General features: G+C 43.4%; 1 protein-coding gene and 1 long non-coding RNA gene across 4 annotated transcripts; one reads left to right on the forward strand and one right to left on the reverse strand.

Moving 5' to 3' along the window:
• Positions 1 to 1,105: 1,105 nt before the first annotated feature.
• Positions 1,106 to 6,199, reverse strand: LOC309877472. Its single transcript, XR_014317366.1, has 3 exons — positions 5,459 to 6,199; positions 4,867 to 4,943; positions 1,106 to 3,983 (listed from the first exon to the last, which is right to left on the reverse strand). It is a non-coding gene; the product is annotated as an uncharacterized lncRNA (long non-coding RNA).
• Positions 5,187 to 24,497, forward strand: PPM1K (protein phosphatase, Mg2+/Mn2+ dependent 1K). Of its 3 annotated transcripts, XR_014317365.1 has the most exons (9): positions 5,187 to 5,416; positions 7,800 to 8,304; positions 8,876 to 8,976; positions 14,289 to 14,327; positions 16,213 to 16,378; positions 16,896 to 17,040; positions 18,013 to 18,147; positions 18,781 to 19,054; positions 20,898 to 24,497. XR_014317365.1 is itself a non-coding variant. In XM_082758802.1 (8 exons), the coding sequence occupies exons 2-8, from the start codon at positions 7,868 to 7,870 to the stop codon at positions 18,910 to 18,912; spliced, it is 1,155 nt and encodes a 384-aa protein (XP_082614928.1). In that variant the 5' UTR covers positions 5,187 to 5,416; positions 7,800 to 7,867; the 3' UTR covers positions 18,913 to 24,497. The 3 variants fall into 3 exon arrangements, 2 of the variants coding, with proteins under 2 accessions (XP_082614928.1, XP_082614929.1); XM_082758802.1 differs by having other exon boundaries at positions 18,781 to 24,497; XM_082758803.1 differs by lacking the exon at positions 14,289 to 14,327 and having other exon boundaries at positions 5,196 to 5,416; positions 18,781 to 24,497.
• The last annotated feature ends 587 nt before the right edge of the window (positions 24,498 to 25,084 follow it).

Consider the following 25,084-nt stretch of genomic DNA (forward strand, 5'->3'; position numbering starts at 1 on the left):
GGGGAGTTTCTAGAAGCAACAATCGCGATGCTTTTGCTGCAGCTTTTAATGCTGAAAGGACAATACGACCTGGCAAGTAACTGGAACTTTTTCAAATAGAATTAGCTCAAACAGGTTCATTATCACCTGCAGAAACAGAGAACCAGCATTCACTAGCATGCCAGCCCTGACACTCACCTCCTCCACAACGCTGACTACTACTGATGCAACATACCTTTGTGCAATACCTCTCTGTTCCCAGCTCCTTTACCTCAGCTGCTCACTAGCTTTACCTGAGAAATGTGCCTGGGCGGCGCCGTGCTAAAATGTGAACAGACTTATTCTTTAGAGATGAAGAAGGTGACCCTGATCACTCTCTTCGCAGTACTGCACTTATGCAGTCAAGGAACTTTACCCCATTATTTCCCCAAAACAACGTACCTGGCAACCCCTCATAATCATACTTCTGATATGTAAATTCAAGGACATAAAGACTAGAAGGCTGCAGGGTCTAAAGACTCGACAGACAGCAAAACCACAGGCAAAAGCTCCAGAAATATAACAAACTGTCCCTAAACCTGAAACAGACTACCCCTTACATGCCCACTGCTGCTATCCCAAAAAACAGTGAGTCAGCAACCTCTACTAAATATCCCTCTGTTAAATGAATTCCCAGCACTTAAAATCCAGAAATCCATAGACTCCAGCCTGCCTAAAGAACCCTGCAACTGACGAAGAACTTGAAGAACCGGAGCCCAAATACCACAACTCCCGGCATGCTGCGGGGGCACGAATCATGGCAATTGCTACAGCGCATGCGCATCCTCTCCGCCTGCAGTGACTCCCTCTCGCCAGCAGGTGGCAGCAGAGAGCGACGAGCCGTGCAGCGCCTCTTCGCCTACAACACCGCTCGCTGTTCGGCCGCCAGGTGGCACCAGGCGCCGTCGCGCCATCCGGCTCCGTGCATGGGTGGAAGCAGAGCGGCAGGCACGGCTTCCCGGAGCAGCGCTGATGTGCGAGCTAAAAAAAAACAAAAAACAAACCTCCACTCACAGTTTTATGCGCTTACACAACTTAGGGCAGAGGTTGCCCCTGTGTTGCCTTTTTTTTAAAAAAACTTTTTGTGTTTTTTTTTTTTTTTTTTTTTTTAATTATTAAGAAGGTCCGGGTATGCTTGGTCCTCATTGCATATTGCAAGAGGAACAGGAACACCTCCTCCGGAGGCTGGAATTGCTCAAAAATTTGTTCTGGAACTTGCCCAAATAAATTCGGTGGCCCTGAGGTAAAACTGTCCATCTCTGTTGTTCCTTCCACCCCATTTCAGAGTCTTTCCAAAATGAGTGTATCATTGCTCTCAGGGTCTGAGTGCACCCCATAGCACTGTTATTCCACTGGAAATCAGTCTCAGTTATGTACAAGAACAACCAAGTTCCCATCTCGTCACAGAGCCTAGCCACAGCACCTCCACTCTGCTCTGCACTCCATACTGCTGTTCCTCTTGGAGTCAGCATGCCAGGTTCCCCGGTGTGATCAACATCTAAGATTGGAGACCTTGAGGTCTTTTGTGTAGTGCAACTACACTTCACCCTGGAAGCTTCTTCAGCGCTATACTGACTTGTGGAAAATGGACTACACAATCAATAAGATTGTAAAGTAGGTATGTTTATTCAGCACTGGGCAGCACAGGGGGTAGTCATGCACACCTGACACAGCAATTTGCCTTGGTAAGAGTTACATATGCATGACTTTTCACAATACATGTATACATATTCATAACCTGTCCCCACTTCATATTAAAATTAGTTCCAAGGAGTCGTTTCCATAAACTCCTCCCATCTGCGCTTGCGCAGTGTATTCTGGTGGTGGCCGTGGGGAGTCATGGGGATGAAGATTGATGACTCTTCCTCATCACCACTAGTTGACCTCTTGTCTTTGCGCAGACTCAGTTGTTCCTTGGCTCTTGTCCATCCGCAGGACCAGTTTCTTAAGACAGGTTCATACTCTTATTAGGAGACTGACCTTGGTAAGGGGCTTCTTGCTTTAGTTAATTTGCACAATGCACCATAGTTAGCAAAGACACTGAGTAGCATCCTAGTTTAATGCTGTCAGTGCTCTATCTCTACTTGATAAGATTCTCCTAACTCCCTCTCTCGGTACCTTTTCTTTAAAACATTAATATCAGTTTAATTTTCAGGTCACCCAAGGCAATTATTGCCCACAGCAGGGACTATGAATGCTAAGTAGAGGAGAAAATGAGTGTTAAGGGCCTCAACCATGCCCAAAGAGCATAAGGAGGGCTCCTGAGAGGACAGGGAAACAAAGGGAATGCTGCTTACCTCTGAGAAGCCATCCTTGATCGTGCCACGGATGTTTGTCTTGTACCTTTGGAATACATGTACAAGTTTGGGGTCCCTGTATGTTTGAAGGCTTCTTACCTCTGAGAAGACCCCCTGGGCTTTCTTCTGCCAGATGATGGCTTTCCTGGGGACTCGCCACCCCGCATGGAGAGATCCCTGCCCAAGCAGCTCACGGACTGCGACGCCACACACGTGCAGCTGTTCTCAGGAAGACACGCGTGCAGCTTTACAGACTGAATGGCAAATGGCAAGCGTTTCCTTGGGGCCAGTTTTCCATCATTATCTCCCTCCGTAGGAAAAGGAAATGTCGTCCTGTCAGCTGCTCCTCTTCTCTTAACATTCCTAACAACCCACCACCCCCCGCCCCGATCCCACCTTCCCCTGCTGATTTTGCTGCTCTTGGGTCATTGCCTGCCTCCACCTTGCAGAGCAGCTCCTTCTCATCGAGTTCTCCTCCTGCATCCTGTCACCAGCTGCTCCCATACCACGGTACTCTTGACAGCAACATTAGCTGTTGCTTGGATCTCCTTCCCACTCAGTACCTGCTCTGCAGCTATCCCTATCATGTGAATGGCAGACAACCCTGCAGGTCATCCATATCCAACGGGCTGAAGGATCCATTTACCCGGAAAGTTTTGATGAGAGACTACAGAAAAAGAGTCGCACCTCTGTGCAACGCATCCCCCTTTCCAGAGTGATGCAAAGACATCACAGGCGACCTCCCTGTAACTTTTTCAGATTTGGCAACGGTTTGCGGTGAGTATTATGAAAAATAACATTAGAAAGAGAAGACAGGTAGTCCTGACAAGTTCCCAGAATCAGGAGAACTTGCCCAATCAACCCCAAACTGTTCGCTAGAGTAACTTGTTAGTCCATTTTCTTTCGAAAGCCAAATGAGGAGGTGCGCGTTCTACTCTTTCGCATCTGCGTTCTTGTTCCAGCTTAACCCAGCAGGTGGCCAGAGCAAATGGCTGAGTGGTGCTTCAGCCCAGCTCTGAAGGTCAACACATGTGGGCTATTTCAGTCACAGCAACTCTCAGAGACATGGGTGCTTGCATTTCCTCTTCTCCCCTCTTGAATACTTGATCCAATTTTAGCTCAGGCCAGAAGCCAGAGAAGCTGCCTATCCCTCTGATTTTATTTTCTTTAGGCATCTACTGGTAGGACATGCAGAAACGATGCAGAAAGCCAGACCTCCTGCAAGCCAGGGCAGAGTGAAGGAAGTCCCCATGATGAGCACCATACTTTCAGAGGCCATGGCAGGCAGCTTTCACAAATTTTGCTGGGCCTGCCTCTCAATGCTTTAAGAAAGAAGCCTCACACAGAAGCTTTACAGCAATTAAATGGTCAGGTAACAGAGAGGTATTGTCAGGAGAAAGTTACTCCTGTGTCTGCAGCAGCAAGAACAAGCTGCTGCTTGTTCCTTGCAGCCAGGAGCAGAGAGGGAGCAGTCTAACCCCAGGATGCCAGCATGACCTGGGTATCCAGTCAGGCTCACAGCCAGATGGTGTCAAATGCTAGGGGAATGCCCTCGCTGTGAAGTGTTTTTCACCTGAATAATGTTCCTTTTAAGATCCTCAAGTCAGTTCTGCTGAAGTGGACTTGAATCCCAGATGTCCATTCCAAACAGGAAAAGCAATCTAAAATCTAAAAAAAAATAAATAACTGTAAAGCAGCGGAGAAGGGCTGAAGTGGTGCTTCTTTACATTAATGACTCTGCAAATGATTCTCCACCAGTAACCCCACTCAGAACTTTATATTCCTGCTGATCCTAAATATTCAGTAGGAGACTGAAGGATAGGATATCCAACGCCCCAGATGCCACAGGTCAATGACCAGAAAGGAATACAAGCTGTGCTCAGTTAAGAGCTGCACTTAACAGCTCTATAAAAGCAACTGCCATTCACAATCACTTTCTTTCCCTTTGAGCAGGGGTACATGGGAGTCTGAGGAAGAAAAAAGCCCTGCACCCCCCTGCAGTGGTGAGCATGGCAGGCAGCAGCACGCTTCCCACACACCCACAGCTGCAGGACAGCAAGGCACTGTGTGCAAGCCAAGCAGTGTGGCTTTTCAACGTGCATGCCTCATGCCATGCAACTGATCCACATACAGCACTATTTTCAAGCACTGCAGCCCCTAACCGGGGCTTCACAATGTAACAAGTTGCAGGGCAAATTCAGCTTGTACCACTCACACTCTATGAATGGAGAATGCCAAAGGCAGAATGCAAGCAGCTAGGAGCATCCTATCCTAACTTCCTTTATCCTGTAGGTAAGAATAGGGCATAAAAGCACAGCAATAATCTACTTCTGTTTCCCAATAAACTGCCTGAAAAATCAAAAGCCATTTAAAGTTTCAAGCATGTAAAACAAGCATTTGGTTACTAGTGATCTTTTCAGAAAAGATGGGATTGCTATGTACAGAAACATGACCTTTGCTTTAATAAACGGCTGTCTAAATCGTGTTTTTTATCTGACCTTCCCAGAATCTATACGGTGTTTAGACGCAGGATTTTATTTCTAAGCTTTACCAGTAACAGAACCAAGCTGTCCAAGATGGACGGAGGCGAGTCCTACGGTGGCTGATGCACAGTTGACGCGTCTTCTCCTAGGAAGGAAAACCGTGTCAGAGGCAGCACTGGGAACAGACCGCAGCCTGGGCGTCTGCTGAAGCCGTACCACCGCCACCCCGGCCCAGCACGCCTTCGTTCTGCATTAGCAGCACGCTAGGGATGCCACACCCCCTGCAGGAACACAGCGTACCAGCCTGAGAACCAGGCACTCAAAGGACACCAAAACGGTTTCTCCCTTCCCGTCCTTTTTCTGTTCGGATCTCCTTCAGCTGCTCACAGCCCCGCCTGGGCCGGGCGCCCGGCGCTGACACAGGCAGGGTGTGGGCGGCGGGGGGGGCTCGGCCGCCGCCGCCGCCGCCATTGGGCCGGCGAGGGGCCGGGCTGAGGGGGGCCGGGCTGCTGGGCTCGGCGGCCTCGGGGAAGGCGGTCGGGAGCAGCGCCCTGTGTTCGGATCAGGCTGGGGGAGGCGTCGTTCGTCGCCGCCGGCTGCCGGGCACGGGAGGAGGAGGTGAGCGGTGAGGCGCGGCGGGGGGCGGCAGGGGAAGCTCACCTTATTCAGGGCGTGCTGAGGGGTTCGCGTCCCGGTTTGCAAGTATTCAGCTCAGTGGGGCGCCAGGCATGCATTCTTTCTTCTTGGGTTGCGGTGTTGTTTTCCTTTTTTCTTTCATCTCGGTATGGAGACTTTCCATCTGCCGTGAAGCTGCCACCCTGCCAAAGGGGCACCATACAGCTTGAACTATGGCTTAATCATTAACCGCAATTACTGCATGTTCTAGGCTATCTAGAAAAACTATTTTTTGTAGGTTAAATAGGTGCAGACTATCAGGATCAGATGGAGCATCTACAGCCTTGCTGCATGCACTTGGGCTGTAGCACCAGCACTGCCTTTTACAATGCCTTCATCTTGTTTGTCCCCGATAGACTTGCTCAGGGTTTGGCAACGTATCCGCTAGGAAAGTACAGCCTGTGCTCCAGCCAGCTGAAAGCCTAACTATTTACATCACGGCAGTTACAGCTCCATTTCCTATTCCTTGCTTGCAGAGAAAAGCCAGCCATTGCTGTTTGTACTTGCCTGGAGAAAAAGGACTTTTGAGAGATCTGTTTGGTGGGAATAAACACATTAATTAATTATTTTGGATTAATCTTCCAAATCATGCTGTGGATACTGGGAAGTTTAAATATAGCTAGTTTTTCATGTTCTTTCAAGCTGACGGAAGTGAATCTGAGTGCGGGTTTCCTAAGTTGGCAGGCTTTGAATTTTGTCATGCTGTGCTTCACCATACTGTTGCTGTGAGTCAAGGGCAACAGAAAATAAACAGTCAAGAAAGTAAATGAGTTATTAAGCACCCGTGAGTATAGTGAAATAAGGGTGAGATATTGCAGACATCCAGGAATAAAATGGAAGATCACTTGAAATTGACATTGGTCAGTTGCACTCAGCTGGTAGCCAAGGCCAATTTCATCTGTTACAATATTGATTCCCAGCTTGTCTGATATTTATTGAGTGAACTGTTACGCTGTAAATGATAAATAAATACATATATTTCCTCACATAAGGAAGTGTATTCAAGATAAGCCAAGAGGCATCTAGAACTATATGCTTTGAGCTGTGAATGACAGGTTTACTGTAGGCCTGCAGAAAGCTCATGTCACAGCCATCTTCTAATAAAGCAACTGCTTACAAACCTACCTTTGACTGAAAATTTCTGCAAGCACAGATTTTGTGCAGGATTTAAAAAAAAATAGTTTAAACCAGTATTTCAAAACCACAGCTGCAATTGCTGTCTGGAATACAACAGCAGGCTGCTCCAGCCCTGAATAACTGTGTTTCAGGAGTACATGTATTGCTTGCTCTTTGCCGCTGGATTACATCAGGTATTTGTGCCATTTGATGCATTAGCGTTCATCACAAGCCTGTTTATTTTTAATCCCTTCATTACAGTATAGAACATCTTTCACTTGTAATTCTGCCCTCGATAACTACCCAACACACCCACAAACATCTAGCAATAACAAGAGCAATTCCTGGCTGAAAACCTAGCAAGCTTAGTTTCAGGGATCTGGTGGTCCAGTTCAAACTTATCTGGTGCAACAATGTGGACTTATTACCCAAGGCACCCCAGCTTGTTTGACTTTCATCATGTTAAGCATTATTCTGCAAATGGTTAAATAAGATGATCTCTGTATTTTTCAGCATCCTAGATGAATAAGCATTAATCAGTTTCTAGCTGTGCTAAGCCAGCTGGTGCGTTTAATGCATCTGGACCAGAAAAGACATCCAAATAAAAGTCAGTGGAAGAACTTGGTCTCCTTGTTTCCCAAGGGATCCCATTTCAGGGTTGGGTCTGAGTAGAGAACATCAGGCCAGACAGAAAGCTCAGAGCTGCATGGGCTCCATTTTGTGAAGTTCAAGTGAGTAATTGTACATGTCTATGGATACACTCTTAGTGGTTCCTGGCCTGAAAAAAAATAAAAATCACAATTCACTTCCCGAGTCTGTTTTGACAAGTAAAATGCAAGTACTAATGAAATGAAACAGAACGTAATGTCATGTCTCTTATGCAGGAAGTCAGCTCTTGGAACAAAGTCATTATCACTCTCACTAGCTCCATCACAACCTTAGCTACCTCTGAAAATACAGGCTATCCTGATGGAGGATTCCTTACTTCGATTTATCTGCAGCATTCCTTATTAGAACTGTAGATGTCAGCTGATCTGTGTAGGATTGTTTCTCGATGAGTCATGCAGATCGTTCTGTAGTCTCTTCTAGGCAGTGCTGTGCCATGCATGATTAGCAACCTCTGACTGTGAAATTGTTTCCTGAATGATATAACTGAAAATCCCCCTTCCTGTGCTGCTTCTTTCTTGATGGATTCTCTCTTTGTTCTTAGACATTCCAGCCACTGTCTTTTATTGCTGAACGTTTGTTCGTTCCTACGATTCTCTGTGAAGACAAGTTATGTCAACAGCTGCTTTAATCCATTTGGTAAGAAACGGAGGGTATCAAGTACGGAGAGCCCTTCTGACGTCCCGCCTCTTGCAAGACGAGAAGCGTCCAACGGTTGAGTGCTACAGTTCCACCTCTGAACGTCGTGCATCCCGCTTCGATCCAGATGGGAGTGGGCGACCTGCCACATGGGACACATTTGGCATCTGGGACAATCGCATTGACGAACCTATTCTCCTCCCACCAAGCATAAAGTATGGGACGCCAATTCCCAAAGTCAGCCTGAGCAATGTGGGCTGTGCTAGTCATATTGGCAAGCGGAAGGAAAACGAAGACCGCTTTGATTATGCTCAGCTGACAGAGGATGTCCTGTACTTTGCAGTTTATGATGGACATGGCGGGGTGGCGGCAGCAGACTTCTGTGCTAAGAACATGGAAAAATATATCAAGTAAGCGTGGGTTGAGTGAACATGTGGCAAATGACTTACCGTAGAGCTTCCTTCTTTAGGGCCAAAAACGAACTGTGGATGACACGCTGCTGCTAGTCATCCTCTGTTATACAGCCACTTAGTCCGAAAGGGGCAGCAGAAACACCAGATGGTGAACACTTCCCTTAACAACAGACATGGCATCGAGTACTTCTCTGTGTACTCCCTGCCCCATGGAACAAACCTGCAAAAATGAGAAAAGAGAATGTGATTGTATCCACCTTCCAGGAAAGGGCTGGAAACACAGAGCATGTGAATTGTCCCTTGTCAGGTGGGGGGCACTGCAATTGCTGACCTGCACAGCTTGTTGATGCTCCTCTGGAGCTCCATGTCACATGCGTGGGTGTTGGAAGAAGCACTTGATCTATTTACAAAATTACAAGATGGTGCTTCCAGTGCAAGTTGTTAATAAAACAGTATTACCTTTTCAGTGTAATCCAGCATTAATCAGGGAGGAAAGAAGTCTACAGAAGAGATCGGTTAAGGTGAATATTTCTCATAAAAAAACAGTAATTCTTTTGTTTGTTTCCAGAGAATTTCTTGCTCAGGAGGAAAACTTGGAAAACGTTTTGAACAATGCTTTTCTAGAAATAAACAATGCATATGAAAGGCATGCTCATCTGTCTGCTGACGGTAGGTAAAAAATACTCTGTTCTCTTAGAGGTGTGGGGTAAGACTATTTTCTTACCTGCTCAATAGTTTTGAACTAAGACATCCTAAAAACCTCTTGAAAACAGTTTTATTTAACATATCTTTTTTCTCTATTCACTTACTGCAAACGAAACAATTATGCTTTACCTGCCTAAAAATGAAAAAGCTGTAAGAAGTCTAGGTCAAATTTACTGGGGAAGTTATTAATCTGAGTTTCGGTATAATCTTAACTGATTTTTTGTTACTATGATTCTGTCCAGAAAAGCATTTCTCAAGTTAGCAAGCAGTGATTTAAATTAGCAAGCAGCATAACTTTCCTGGGTGATAATTTTTTCATATATTTTTTGTCCCTGTTGAAGAGCTGTTATTCCCTTGAGCTGAAAGGAACACTGTCAAAAGTTCCCCTTTCTGACTTGGCCGTTGCAGTCAAGGAGGAATGTAAGCCACAATTAATACAACCAGTACTGCTTCTGCACAGAGAGAATCAACAGAGTAGCTGAGTATGAAAGGGAAAACAGCAGTCAAGAGGAAAACAAGGTTGGCTGTGGTAAAGCCAGCACTAGCACTTTTAGATTTCTTAGTCCTGGCTGTTCATCAAGTTCTCCTGTATATGTCTAGAGACTACACACGTCTGAAGTTCCAGTTAAAGCTCCTGGGGCTTATCAGGAGTAATTTGGGAAGGTCCTTGTCCCATTTCTGTCACAAGAGTTTCCTCTGCAATACGATACTACTTCAAGAGTTAGTTCACCCACTATGTAAAAAAAAAAAAAAAAAAAACAACACCACAACAAAACAAACAAAAATCCAAACAACCAACCAAAAAACAAAAACCACCACCAACAACAAAGTGTCGCAGAGAGCTGCTGCAGATGCTAGTGATACAGCAGGTGGTTCTATAAGAGCATAAATGGGAAAAGCTTTCTGTCCAAGAAAGACATAAAACCAACAAGTCCTTTAGGAACTAAAGTTATACCATGTTTTTGGGCTACTTCTTTAAGCAAGTGAAAATAATCTATTATTGGAGTGGTTTCCTGCACTTAAAGTTCTACACAAACCTACTTAGACTTAAACATCTACTGGCAGGGCAGGAAGCGTGGCTGTTGCAGCACTATGAGGGAAGTACATCCTTCCTCTTACCTGATGCAAACTAACGTACCAGGAAAAGAAGTCCCAGGTTCTGAAATGCAGCCCTTAAAAAGGGTGGAATTTTATCTGTCAAGTTATTTTCTCCATTATATTATATTTTATAGTCAAGACAATCTCTATTATTAAAAAAATGTGGTAAAGAATCCCAAATGATTTTTGACCTATCAAGTCAGTTTCTGCAGAGCTAATGCGAGGCTTATCAGTAGAGCCAATAAGCTTTTGCATCCAAGAGTTTCCTTCCACATTATATTGGAAGCCCATTTTCAAGAAAACATCTGAATACAAGCTTATGTGCTTCACTGGATTGGGACCTTTCTGTTTTTAGTAACATGGTAATTAGTTTTATTTGTACTCCACCCCAGCCCTTCGTTATTAAGACAGCTCTTGGTTTTCCTCATTCCTGTGACCATTGTCAAGTTTCAGAGCAACTCCTTGACAAGGATGTTTGGCAACCATACTGAGTATACTATACTTTGTTGTTCTGAACACAGTTTCTGATTATAGCATTTTGTAGTTGAGACTTGAAGAAATGAACAAAGAAAATATTTGACATACAAGTTGTGCAGCAAGCTGAGCATTTTGGAACTACTTGTTGCATTTTATCATACCATTTAACTCGCTAAGTAGGGCCCCTTACTGAAACAACGCAAATGCCAGCAAATTTATATAACAGCTATCAAGACATCAAACAAACCCTCTTTATTAAAAAAAGTTCGAGGTTCAAAAACATGAAGGGGAAAAACGATCATTTAACATCTGCTGTGGCCGTGTTCTGCAAAGTACTCAGCGTTTCTTAGGTAGACTGAATGCCTGCATGCTCTCACAGGAGCCAGCAGGATCTGGAAGTGCCCAGTGCTCTCGGACGGTTGCCCAGCTGGAAATCAAGCTATAAGGGAAAGAGTGGAGCAGCACTGTGCACAGACAAGTGCAGATTTATGAACAAGGCATGCTTTTTGTTTATCTTCATAAAAAGTTCAATACTCTGATGACTATTTGGTGGTTATGTTTTTGTTGCTGCTTCTGTTTTTAAAGTTACATAAGATTCAATGCTTTGCATATATCCTTGTTAGAAGACTAATTCCAAACTGATTTAGTTTCCTGGCAAAAAATCCGAATAACCGTGGCTATTCTAGAAGTGATGTTCAAGAGAGTTGCCCAAGTTTTTTGAAAATGGTGGTTGGTTGCATAACACCAGGTATCTGGGATACGCTGGATGCTCATCAAGACCAACCTCTTTATGAATCTCTGCCAGAGCTCATCAAGTGCAAAAAATAGCTTAGTCTTGTTTCCACTGATATGCCTGCCAGAGTTTGTACGCTCCTTTTCACTGCATCTGTGAAAGATACAGCACTTGGTCATGATCTTTACTCTGCTTTGAAAACATCTAACATGTGCCTGGCTGTTACAAGGACCATGATTCCCAGGACAAACCTCTAGAGCCAAAATTGCATGGATTTTGGCTAGCACAACGTTTATAATAATATTTTGGGGGGGGGGGGAGAACATTTGGCACACATGTAATAGGACTAGAGACATGTGTTGTCAGAAAATTTAGCTCTGTGTTCAAGAACACTGCTGCTTGAAGTTATTTGCAATTATAATTGGAAAATATGTACAGTAATACTTTCTTTGAGCTTTCAATAAAAAATACAGGTGTACGTATGCGTTCCAATATTGCTGCTGTGCTTGGCATGCAGGTTAACTCGTGCAGCTGGACTGCTATACTGACCTGCAGACCGTTCCAGTATCCCCTCTGACAGTTTTAGACAAAAGCATAAGGAACTTCCTCTGGCATATCAGGGATAAGCTGTCCCCCACATAAATCATTTCTCATAATTAAGAGCTCAGAGATATGCCTGAGCCTTGAAGCACAGTGTTTGATATCTTATTGGAAACTCCCTTTATTTCACTTCCACACATTCAAATATATCCAGTCACTGGTAAATCCCAGCTTATTTAACATACAGTATACAGTAAAGAGAGTTCACAATGAACAACCATATCATTATCCATGTGACAACCACTAACAGAGATGGACAGAGTTTTCTGTTACTTTTGACTGGTAGTAAAAAAAAAAAAAAAAAAAAAAAAACGTAAAAGCTGAATAGCTTTCCTGAGCAGGGACAGAAATAAACAAGTGAACCATGTGCTCGAGGCAGTTAGAACATCATTCTGGAGAAACAGGAAACAAACCCTGTCCCAGCCTAATACGGTCCTTTAAGGTACTGCAACTGCTTCTGTTGACTGCAGGCACAATCCCCCATGCAAAGAAAACAACAGGCCAGCATGCTTTCCATCGCCCTCCACATTCAGTGCACCCAACTCTAATCACATTGCTAGTCACTTCTGGAATAGCCATCTTAATAAAACTTAGTCAGGTATTTTCTGATGATTCTATATTTGAAAGGCACTCCTGCAACTTACTGAGTAAACAGCGTGCTGAGTAAACAGCGAAAGTCTTAAAAAAGAATTAAATTTAAAAAGTAGTTTTTTGTTTTATAATTCAAGCACGTGATTATTCTTTCTTTTAATATGTTAACCTGCAACACTGAGGAAAAGGGAGAGCTGCAGAAATTTTGCTTAAGTATTGCATAACATCAACAACACAAAGACAGCTTTTTTAGCCAAGGGTTAAAACTCTTATCTAATCGAGGTAGAAGATGCAAATTACAATATTACAGGGGTGTTTCTTTGCATTTTGGCCAAAGGTCAGAATAAGTCATTCAGCACCCTTCATTAAAATGGCTCCATTTTAGTTGGTACTGGTCTGAACTCTCCATTTTTGTTTGATATTTATTTTTATTAGAAAACTACCTTGAGAAAACAGATTGGGCTGTATTTTGTTCTGAAAATTTTCTGTACAGTGGCTGCTGTTACCATACATGAGACAGCTACATCTTACACCAATGTATTTGTTTGGTTGACTTAGCAATTGGTTACTTACCAACATCCCCCCCCGCCAAAAAAAAAAAAAAAAAAAAAAAAAAAAAAAAAAAAAAAGCTTTGTTTTGGACTGAAGAACAACTGGTTTTGACACACAGTTTTAGTGACAAAGCAAGAGTGGCAGCAATTCCCATCCCTGGGCAAAATGCATGTGTAAGTCTCAAATATGGCCAAACTGGACTTCACACAGCTCATCAGGACTTCCTGTATACCCTGCAAAAGACCGCGTGGGTAAACCCAAAGTCACTACCCTCCCCTGTTTTGCAGCCCTTATTCTTTCATCTCCAGTGTTGCAGGTTTATTTTGTTTGAACAAAGTCCCTGGGTCAATTTCCTATTTGCCTCTGTGTACGTGTTATTTGTGGCAGACACTGTACCTGGTCAGCAGCTCTAGAACTGGAGGCCCTGGACACTATATGCTGGGCTTCAGTGGAAAGAGAGATCTGCTGAATTTTGTCCCAGGTGAAGGAGTCTGGCGGTTCCTAGCCTGGACTACTGGAAGGTTCACACATCCTATTTGTCACATTAGTTGAGATGACTTGCAGTAAAAAATGTCCAGTGAGTGTTAAAAACCTATTGAAAGATCTTAGTTTTATAGTGATACTGTTAGGTAAACAAGATAAACCCTTTAATTTTAAAAAATGGTAGACGTGCTGATGCAATATATTTTTGTGTTATTAAATAACCTTGCAGCAGTCATAGTAAAGCATTAGAAACGTTACCCCATCCTCACTCCTTTGTTTTGGAACTGTGCAAGAGATCACATAATCCCTTTAGTCTAATTAGATCCATGTTCTTCAACCTTACTCAGATCGTGAATTGGTCCCAGAGAAGTGAGCAGGAGTGGCATTTATTTTTCTCAAAGAGCCATTTAGCTCGTACACATTTCTAAGGAATGAGTCGCTATGACCATTACTGCAATTCTGTATGGTATCTTCGATTGCTCTCAAGTACCATCCCTCTGCTTCCTCATAGCAGCTCTTTTGGCTTTGATAGTTGGCACTGTAAAGATGCAGATTCACCTGAATGACCAAATATTTGCAGTCAATCATGAATGAACGACTATGGATGGTAACCATTTCTGAAACCATATGTGTTTGTCAGCATACTTCCAAAATAAGTAATGAGATGGGAGACTAGCAGCATTAATTTTGATGTCTATATAAAATCTATTTTCTTTGAAATAAACAAGGTCGTTTTATGTAGGTTCTTCATGTCGCTTCTTTTTGCTGTTGGCTAAAACAGGTATTTTACTGTATCTACAAAAATTTCTGATTACACTGCTACTTGTTATTACCTTATTTTCATAATATGCCTCAAAGTGAGCCTGTACCAGACTAGTCCTTGCTTCCAATTAGAAGCAAGATGTCAGTGCTGACCTGAATACTCAGATGCTACGGCCATTTGCATGGTTTTGAATACAGTAGTCTGCATCGCAACTATAACGTAGTCCAAGATGTGTTCTATGCCACCATGGTGGATGTTTACCATCAACTTGTTGCTTAAGTTGGTTAACCAAGCCATCGCAGCAGTAATAATACCTGTTTTAAGTAATAACACAAGCTTAGTTTATATGGTTTTGAGAGGTTGTTTTGTTTCATGAGCTCTCTGCTTTCACCTTACAACAAGGCTCCATGCATCTCTCAGGGCCTTGTATGGTCCTATCTCAGGTTCATGCCACCACCCTGGGGGCCAGTGCTGCAGGGCCAGGGGCAGGAGGAGCGCACATGGTTGCAGCCGAGTTCTACAGAAGCAGTGGTGGGAACACCTTCAACCATTACTCATGTGAAAGTAGGAATATAAACCAGGGATTTTCATTCCTAAATTAACACAAAAATTCTCTGTGCAATGGGCTAGCTTTTAAAACCAATTTCTAGAAAACGCCAGACTACAAGAGGCTTACAGAGGGCTTTCCAAAGGGATTTGCATTGTGAATTTGTGGCAATTGCTGTTCCCAGCCAGGTGTTTTACTTACAGAGCTCAAGTCAGCAGGACTTCGTGTTCTCCAGCCAGCTCTCCCTAGCCAGCGTTGCATGTGATACTAGCTGCAAAAGTGCACTTCCCTTCAAAAAACATTGAAGTCCAAAATGAGAGCTAGGCAGTTCTTCTGGCATTTCATTCACCGCAGATAAAACCTCACATCTATTCTGAAATTAGGCAGACTGGTATTTTCTAGTTTAAGCATGTTCTTCCCCCACATCCTCACCCCTTGTAAGAAATTGCAACAAGAAAGTTTGCATTCAACAGTTAATCCAACCTGGTCGCTGAACACAGATAAGATCACTTCCTTGCCCTGTCAGAAGAGGAAGACAGCAGCTAGAGCTCTGGCTTGCCCTCTAGGCAGCAAAAATCCAAGTGATCCCACCTGTGCTGAGGGCAGATTGCCCAGAGGCAATCACCACTGCCAGGCGACCACACTTGTTTGCAATGTAAAGAAAGCAGAATGCAGCTCTGGCTTAGTACTGTGACCTCCGACAAATCTGTGTGGTCTGAAGAGAGCTGAGTCCCTTTCTCAAAAAAGCCAGTGCCTGCTGGCTGAACCCTTTGTCTCCTGTCAAACCTGGGGTAACTAGAAGTAGATTATTAATAATTCTGACAGCAACTGGAGAACCCTACAGACTGCAGTAGGGAATGATCTGGAGGTTCTCTTCTGGTGAACAACATGCAGCTACAATCACAATTACTCAGTTGCCCACTTTACCACCTAACAGAAGGAAAGAACTGTCAGCTTTATGGTGGGCTATCCATGCAGTCACTGTGTCCAGGGATAAAGACAATAATCCTGTATCTGGAGAAGAACCAGTGGAAAGTAAAACCTATTTGCTACAGGCTGAAAAGAAGCCACTGCACCTTATACTGCTTTTACTCCACTAGCCCTCTTTACATGGAGCCATGTTGTTGCACAGAAATACTTATCTTTTCCACTTCCTCTCTCTCTCCCCTACCTAAATCCTATATGCATGTTTACTCACTGTATTTTTAATAGATATATAGCTTTAGTTAAAAGCAGTTACTTACTGGTAACGTAGAGCACAAGTCTTTGGTTTAACCAATTGGCACTGTTACTGTCTTGTAAATGCTCCCATGCTTTAAGGCAGTGTTAAAACCTCTCTCTCTCTGATGTTTGTAGCAACTCTGATGAACTCTGGGACCACTGCAACAGTGGCCCTGCTCCAGGATGGTATTCAATTGGTTGTGGCAAGTGTGGGAGACAGCCGTGCCCTGCTGTGTCGAAAAGGAAAGGCTATGAAACTCACTATTGACCATACGCCAGAAAGGAAGGAGGAGAAGGAAAGGTACCTGGTGGATGATATTGTGGCTTCTTGGGGAAGGGCTTCAGTCAGTCTGTGCTGCTGCCAGGTTGGACCTGGGAAAAAGACTGGAGATGAACATAACACTCCAAGCTAAAGAGAAAGTGGCACAGCCTCTGTTACGTCATTTGCTTCCATTTAGGGGACTGGGTATTTGTAAAGTCCTATGCGAACAAAAACTGTCACAGCAGTAAGATCAGCATGGCTAGGACTGGGTACCGAGCCATGACCACACAGTTCAAAGACTTGTGCAAGAGTGCCAAGTGAAAGCCAAGACCTGAAGAACATACTGTGGTTCTCAGGTCAGGACAAAGCCTTCTCATTCCTTCTGTGGAACCCTTCAAACAGAAGAAAACAAATCTCAGTCTTTCCACTCAGGTCCTCAGTACCCCATCCTGCATTAGCAGAGAGTGGCAGAAACTGCAGCTAACAGACGGGGGAATCAGTAACTCAGTCTGAATCAGTAACTCACATTTGCTTTCTCTTTTGTGCCTCTGGACAGGATCAGGAAGTCTGGTGGTTTCGTTGCCTGGAACAGTTTGGGACAACCACACGTGAATGGTAGACTTGCAATGACGCGGAGCATAGGAGATTTGGATCTTAAGAACAGTGGTGTGATAGCCCAGCCAGAAACAAAAAGGGTTCAGGTAAAAGAAGGCCTGGTTAACAGGGACAGCAACATTTGGATTAAGGGGCAACATAGATATTTAAAGCATGTAGTGGTAACCACTCAGTGTACACAGGTGGAACCAATCTTTGATTTTTTTTTAGTGGTAAAGTAATGCAAGACTCATTCTAATTAAGTTATTTCAGATTAACACTTAAAGGCAGAAGACAATTTGGACCTAGTAGTAAATTCAACCAGGAACCAGGTTAACTTCTAAATCCCAATTATCACAATATAATATAGGATAAGTGAAGAAAGACCATGTGTGATATCCATTACTGAAATACCAAGGTGTCAAATGGTTTGGAGCTTGCGGTCAGATACCTAATTTTGAGGATAATACTGATACAAAGTCATCACTGAGAACAGTGCAATATGTAAAGGGTCATACACCTGGGAGGAAAGGAAGAGGGAAGGGCAGTTACGTGCGTCTTAACATAGCTCTACAATTGTCCAGAAAACAGGTTAACAACTAGGTATTCAGCACAGCTGCATTCATGTTTGCATGAAGAAAAAAACAAGGCTCTCATCTTAGGTCATATTCTTTTTCATATTTTTCCCCAATGCCCATCCTGGGGCATGAGGAACTTTGTGTTCATTTGCTCTCAGTCCAACACAAAGCAGTGGCTTGAGGGGCTTAGGAGATGACCGCAGCACTTAATGTGTCTTTACTGAAATCCTTAGTTTAAGGAAGCATTTTGTTTACTGAGCAATGTATATAGCATTGGACTTTTGGCCTCAGTGTATTGGGAGGGCTGCTTCTTAGAACAGTTAGTTCTCATGCACAAAGAACAGGCAGAACTCCCAGAAAAATTGCTTTGCAACAGAAGGTAAAAAACAAAACAAACGCAAAAAAAACAACCAACCAAAATCAACCGAAAAAAATCAAGGCAACGGTTTTACCTTGCAGCACTCTCTCTACTGTTGTGCATACTTTGTGCCTTTATTTCAGTTACATCATGCAGATGACAGCTTCCTGGTCCTTACTACAGATGGTATTAACTTCATGGTGAACAGTCAGGAGATCTGTGACTTCATTAACCAGTGCCATGATCCTGCTGAAGCTGCCCATGTTGTTACTGAGCAGGTAATGCCAGGGTTTCTCGAAGCACCAAAGCTCTGCTGCAAAGGTAATGCAGCTGACTGATGACACAGACTGCAGGTGCTCAGTGTGCTCCGTTGGGTCCTTTTCAGCACATGGCAAAGACAAAAGCAGAAAACTAAGCTATGAAGAAATGGTTGTTTGCTCTTGGTGCACTTGTTTTTTTTTTTTTTTTTTTTTTTTTTTCTTTTTGTATTTCAAAGAGAAAAAAAACACAACCATGCATTCAGTAGTGAATTGAACTATTCTGGTTTACATGGCCAGTAGTCTAGTTGTCTGGCCTTTCCTTCCCAGAGTCTTGCCATATTCTTGCCAGAAACATACAGACATTTCAATTGATGCACTTAGTTCATGAGCCACAGAACTGTGCTGGACAGTAACTGCAGTTTACTGCAGTGCTGAATGTCATCAGCACAGACAGAAATGGTCAGTTTCTCACTAAGGTTCTGAATGGTGGCATATCCCATGGAAAGCTCTGAGGTATACAAGAACCTGCAGCATTAGAGATGGGAAGAAGCAAGGAAGTGTCAGGTCTGAGAGCATGCTGTCCCATGTGTCAGATACTAGTTTCCCTTTCTAAGCAAGATGATGATGCTAACAACTTGTTTCTTCTCTCAGGCAATGCAATTTGGCACTGAGGACAACAGCACGGTTGTCATAGTGCCTTTTGGAGCATGGGGAAAGTATAAAAACGGCGAGATCAACTTCTCCTTCAGCCGCAGTTTTGCCTCCAGTGGGAGGTGGGCATGAAGTCCTGCCACAGCTATCCTTTCCTGCAATAATCTGGACACAGTGTGCTACAAGAGAGCACATCCATCTGTTCATAAACTGGCTGAATGTCTTGTTCATCTCTCCTGTCTTCAGTGTTACGAAAGATGCCACCGCTCCCTCGGTGCGTAATGTCACATTACTGCTTGCAGTTGATTGCATTTTACTGTGCTTGTTTATTCAGATTGGCATTGAGGCAGCTATTTCTTTGGGTTTCTAGTCCCAGCAGCTCTTCACACCTCTTGGTTCACATAGACAAGTCTCTAGGCCTCCACCTGAGGCTGGAGCTATTGCACATTTGTTGCACACCAACCTGTATTACCTAGGACTCTTAGTTACCTGGCAGCTGTGAAAGTCTGAGACTGAGCCATGCACCATCTTCTTTGTACATTAATCCACAGGGGAACAAGCACACAGTTTTCCTAGCGAGACAAAAAGAGGTTTTGTTGTTTTCCTCTGCCGTACAGCCACCCAGAACTCCCCGTGTTTCCAGAAGGAGGTGAAACACAAGGGGGAGGTTTCAGAAGCAATTAGTCTGTGGTTATATTCTGGTGCCAGTGGCATTCAGTGTTCCTGAACAACATCCTAAGACAGTGCTGCTTTGCAGGGCTTTAGGCTCTCACTGATGTTATCTGCCATCCTTCAGCTCCCAAGAGACAGAGCAGGCTACAGCCATGTGCTGTTGGACAGAGAGGAAAGTCTCTCAATTGGGTCTAAAGCCTGTACCATCTCTGTGGACCATGCAGCAACCCCTTGCACCGCATTGTCTTTGGTGTGCCAGTGGCTTAACAGAAGCGTGTAGGAGGGAAAAAGCAGCACATTTTTTGAATTGCTGAGACTCCCATCAATTTCAATGTCCCTTTTTTTTTTTTTTTCTGTTCTCCTTTTTTCCCCCTAAGAAAAAAAGAAACATTTCAAAGAGTTTTCTATTCAAGATTCCTTAGATGTCTAAGAAATGAGTTTGTTTATTATTTCTTCATAAATATATGAGCATTTTCCTGCCCTCTGCTGAAGTTTTTTTTCAGTTAGTCAGGATGTCCTGGGTCTCCTCGTGGTATACAGAGAGGTGTAAAATGCTCAAAGCAAGAAAGCTAGAGAAATGAGTGAGCATTTTAATAACGTACAGTAATCTTTGTAAGTTTGGGGGATTTGTTTCTAGTGGGTGTCAGATATTGGGACACCAAAAGGTAGTTTTGTACTTAAAGGAAATGTATCTGCTTCCCTTTCTGTTGGGAGTCTGTGTCCAGCAAGGCCAGAGCTCTGAGCCAGCTCAGCTCGCCACTGTGACAAGACTGCAGGTGACGTGTCAGTGTGTTGGCAGCAGGCGAAGAGCTGTCCCAGCATGGCTCTGTCAGACCTCATTCTTCCTCTGCTCAAAATCAGGCATGCAATTCCTGTGGCATCTGAATCACCCTGCTGTAAGGAAATAAGGGCAGAGGAAAAATCAGGCTCTTCCCACATTTGCAACAGTAGATTTTAGCTGTTTCCAACCATGCCATTTTACATACCAAACAAACCAGCCAAACAAAATGAACAGAAGTGAGCAAAATTGCCTGATACTAAACCACCTTACAACAAGGAAAAATATTTCTGAGATGCCTGGTCTGATTCTCATTTTTGAGTGTGACATAGGCATCTTCATTATTTTTAGCCCTTTGCAGGTCCAGGGTTACAACACAGATAGTCATTCCACATGTTCTTCCTCGCCTCTGGCTGCAGGCCTAGGAGCACCCTGCAGAGCTCAGCGTTGTACCGACAGCATTAATTCTCTGTGTTTAAAGAGTATGCTCATTTTGTCCCATTGCTTGGTGTATTGTATGGTATGTATAGTGTCAATATTCGGTTCATAAGTATAAAAAACTCATGAATCAGTATTTGTAAATCTCTGTTGTATTTGTTGCTGTTGCCCAGGCATCTTGAATGAGTGTGTCATTGGTTTACAATTATAATCCCTTCTCTCTCCCCAGAATTGCCCCAGCACTGGGGTTCAGTCTTCACCTGAGATCAACATGTTTCATCCTGGGCTCAGCCTTGTTTGCGTGAGGCAAAAGGTCACTTTTGATTGAGAACTTCTAGTTCCCAGCCTGTGGTAGGTTTGAAAATCGCCACAGCCTGTTTGTAGTAAAACCAGCAAGAGACAGCCTCTCCTGATCCTGAGCACTTGCAGAGAGGAAACACCTAACAGAGGTTTGGAGAGCTGTGCTGGCAATGTGGTTTTGACCCATTTGCACTGCAACCTGAACTGGTGACTCCCACTGAGGAGCTAACCTGCTGAAATAGCAAGTGCTATAGCTCTCAGCTGAGGGTTAGCCACAGCATGTAGCCATCTTACTCTGGGCAGAGGAAGGGTTAGAGTCAGTTCTGCAGAGGGAGTTGCTGTGGAGGCAGTTTTGGTGTCAAGTGTCAGACAGGCATGAGCAGCAGCATAGGGATTTGGACAAGACCCATCAACACATTCGGTGGCAAACGCCAGTATCCAGACAGAAGATGTCAAGGGCGCCGGGGGTGTTTGTGACAAGTACGTGTTTGGTTTTTTGAGCAGTACTGGATACTTGCCAAGCTGAATGTGTAGTATGAAATGCAGGCTGGTAATGAGTAACACTGCAAATAAAGAGCAGGTGCTCTGAGGAATAGCCTGGCAGTTAAAATAACTTCCAAGCATTGACCTATATGTAAAATGAAATCATTTTTATACTAACTGGAGATTTGGGGGCAATTTTTGTTTTTTCCCTGTCTGTTAGAAAATTTCATAGATAACGAAGTTGTTGGGCACTTTTATTTCCTCTAACAGACTGGTTGTCATCTCAGAGGAAAGATCCATCCATAACTGCTTCTGTATTATAGAAAGGAAGGGATAAGACAAAGCTTTCCAAAATACGAGGTGATTAGATATTACTGCCTTTATACAATCACAGGAAAACTTTGGCTACAAAGTTTATCTAGTTCAGTGTTATCTAGTGCAGCCTCCTGCTCAAAGCAGAGCTAATTTCAGAGTTATATCCTGCTGCAAAGGGGCATCTCCCGACACTGAAACGTAGTGACTGAAAGTGGATGGGAATAAAGATTTTAGCATGCAGTGCAACCTGCCTGTTGAACCACTAAAACACATTGAAGTTGAAAGATTACCAGTAGGTGAAAAACAGGCACTTTGTATAGCTACCAGTGAATTTCACAAATCAATTAGCACATGTATCTAACAGATACTAGTTGTTTTGCTCTATGCAAAAGTTAATGAGCAACTGACAAAAGACTACAAAGATGCATTTCTTATGCACAGGTTGTTCCCTGCCTGTTCGCTCTAGTTTTCTGCATCTCATTCTAAAGTAAACAAACTACCAATTAAGACAAAATTCCTTGCCAAGTGGCACAGTATTCTGCCCAGTCCTCTCTCCATTAAGCACAGAGGCACCTTCACACTGGTTTGTGGGGATTTCTGACTTCATTTTTTGCACTGCCAGACTCTTAAGTGCCAGTCAGAATCATCATTTTGTACAGACACGCCACTACCAGGATCTTTCTCCTCAACAACATCCTTGCCTTTTCCTGCAACCATGACAGTAAACTCCCTTGGGATTTAAATGGCAACTGTGCCAAACTTTGTTTTTTTCAAGGAAATCAGGCAAAACCTGCAGTGTCCTCAGTGATGGGTTCTTCAGTCATTTGACACTTCTTACTGAAGAGTCATTCAAATAGTCCCAGCATTTCCATTTTAGTTTTGGGGCTATTTGGGCACCAATAGCACATAAACAGAGTGGGCTTCGCCAACGCCTTCAGTGGGACTCAGTGTATGGCACTGAAAATCTTTTGCATGGACTATGAAAGTTGGAAGAATCAAGTTATGTCATGGTAAACACAACTGTCTTGTCGTCGTGGCACCAGGGGATCAAATTAGCAGCACCCTGGATAATACCCAGCAAAGGAACCTCTCAGCACCTGGTCCCCCACCAGAAATACGTACTGATCTGCTCTAATGAAGGTGTGCTTGTATTTTTTTTTCCTCCCTAGTCAGCAGGCCTCCTGCTACTTACAGCAGCTCTACAAATTATCAGATTGAAGCCACAAAAACATGCAAAATTATCTTGCCTAGTAGAGGGTTTCTTTTAACCTGAGGGAATAAAAGCTAATTGTCTACAACAAAAAAGCTAATTATCTACTGTCTACAACAATAGTTGCCTATCAAAAGGGTTTATTATTGCAGGATCTACTTGTATCTTAAATTATGAATGAAATTCAACAGAATCTCAATTTGCTCTCTAGCTCTCTTTCAACTGTTGTATCAATTAAAAGAATGATTTTTTTTTCTTAAATTGTAAGCTCAACTGAACATTAAAGGTTACCTACTGAACAAACCACAGCAAGTTTTTTTTTTTTTATTTTTTCCTGCCTTTTTTGAGCTGGATTCTGAACTCTGTGAGATCTATCTAGTAAGCATTATTTTCTTGCCTGAACACTCCTCCTGGAACAGTGCTACTTCTCTAACATACAGGTACTGCAGGAGGGTGGTCTGCAGGTATGGAAAAGCAAAAAATGTTGTCCAGCTTGTTACTTGTTTTTATTGTGAAGACTTGGAAGGCACAGGAGGCCTGTTGGTGGAGAATTTACTAGGAGAGCTGTTCAGACTGCAACTGGAGTTGCAGCCTGGTCTCTCTACCACCCAGAAAGTGGGGTTTCATGCTTCATAGAGGGAACTCTCTACAGTAGAACCTCATTTGCAGCCATGATAGAGGAAAGCAGGTCTGTCTGGAAGGTGATGGTAGTGCAAGAAATAGAAATGAGGGTGAGCTGTAACAGCTTATTTAATGCACTGCCCTCTTTAACAACTAGTCCTGTTTTGTTTGAAAAGTTCAGGGTTGGTGAATAACCATGTAGCACTGTTTGTGGTTGAGAGTGGGGATGAGAGAGAAATTAGACATTACTGCCTTTTATGTATTTGGGGAAATGAAAATTCTGAGGAGCTGAGAATCACCACAGGATTCTACACGAATTGGGGTATCAGATGACCTTTTCTGTCTCAGCAGGCATATGTGCTGTTGTCAAAGGCATCAGGGTTTCTAGCTAAGGCAGTTGCACAAAACAGTAGTTAAACTGGTATAATAGTCATTTCTGTTAAGGAAGATCACTTATGCACTTATAGGTCCATTGATCACGTACCGAACCAGATGAACATACATTGTAGCAACTCCCCAGCTTGGTTCTGAAGCTGCTGTTTTTAATGCACAAATACCCACTGGAGTTCCCCCTTTACCCAGCACATCAAATGCTTGGGCAGTGGCGTGTGTCATAACTTTCTACAGACAAGTAGAATTGCATATGTTCATTTCACAGTTTGCCTTAGGACTGTCTGTAATTCCTGAGGTTTGATGTTTATGTTTGGTGTAATCATTGTCCATGATTAATCTACTTCATTTTATTGAAATAATAATTTCCCTTCCCCCACCTCCCTCATTATTTGATTTTTTTTTAAACAACATCTGTCTTCAAATTTGTAACTCATATACTCAAATGTACAGTGGGACAGAAAGGCTGTACTGGAATGCTTGAAAAAGATCTTTAAATAAAGAATTTGCTTCCAGAGTTGTATCACCACAAATGTAATATTCTTTTCCCCACCATACACTGCCAACTATTTGTTTTGTTTTTCAAGCTCTGTTGTGACTGTCATGATAACCCCAAGCCTTAACCTCTGCCATAAAAAGCTTTTGATAAGCAAAGCTATGCCTACAAAGGCATTCAGCCAGCAACAGCCCGTGCAAAGGCCGTGCAAAACATCTCTGTGCTGTCAGCATCCTCTGCCGGCTTTATTTTGTCAGGGCCAGTCCTTTTCAAAACAACTTTTCATTGGTCAAACAACTTTGCATATAACAGCAACAGCAAACACCCAGAAACTTCCATGCCTTAATGGCTGGAGAACAAGCAACCCCAGACGGCATGGAGTCTCCTGAATCACCCTTCTTTGTTCCCTCTAAACTCTTCACATTCCTGATGGCCTCATCGTTAAGAGTCTAATGTTATCTCAACCACGGGGCTTTCCAACCCCCATGGCCACATTCCCAAAATCTCCCCCTTTTTTTATTAATATCAACCATTTTCTCGACACGAATTACCACTCCATATATAACAGTAGTAAGGGTCTTGTAATCACTGCTTCAAGTAA

This window comes from Aythya marila (assembly GCF_965140915.1).
Source record: "Aythya marila genome assembly, chromosome: 4".
Taxonomy (NCBI): Eukaryota; Metazoa; Chordata; class Aves; order Anseriformes; family Anatidae; genus Aythya; species Aythya marila.

Bases quoted from the DNA above. Each gene is read 5' to 3' on its own strand.
- PPM1K (XM_082758802.1), top strand. From the start codon at position 7,868: ATGTCAACAGCTGCTTTAATCCATTTGGTAAGAAACGGAGGGTATCAA. The intron at 8,305-8,875 runs GTAAGCGTGGGT...GTTTGTTTCCAG, and splicing joins AACATGGAAAAATATATCAA to AGAATTTCTTGCTCAGGAGG. The intron at 16,379-16,895 runs GTACCTGGTGGA...GCCTCTGGACAG, and splicing joins AGGAAGGAGGAGAAGGAAAG to GATCAGGAAGTCTGGTGGTT.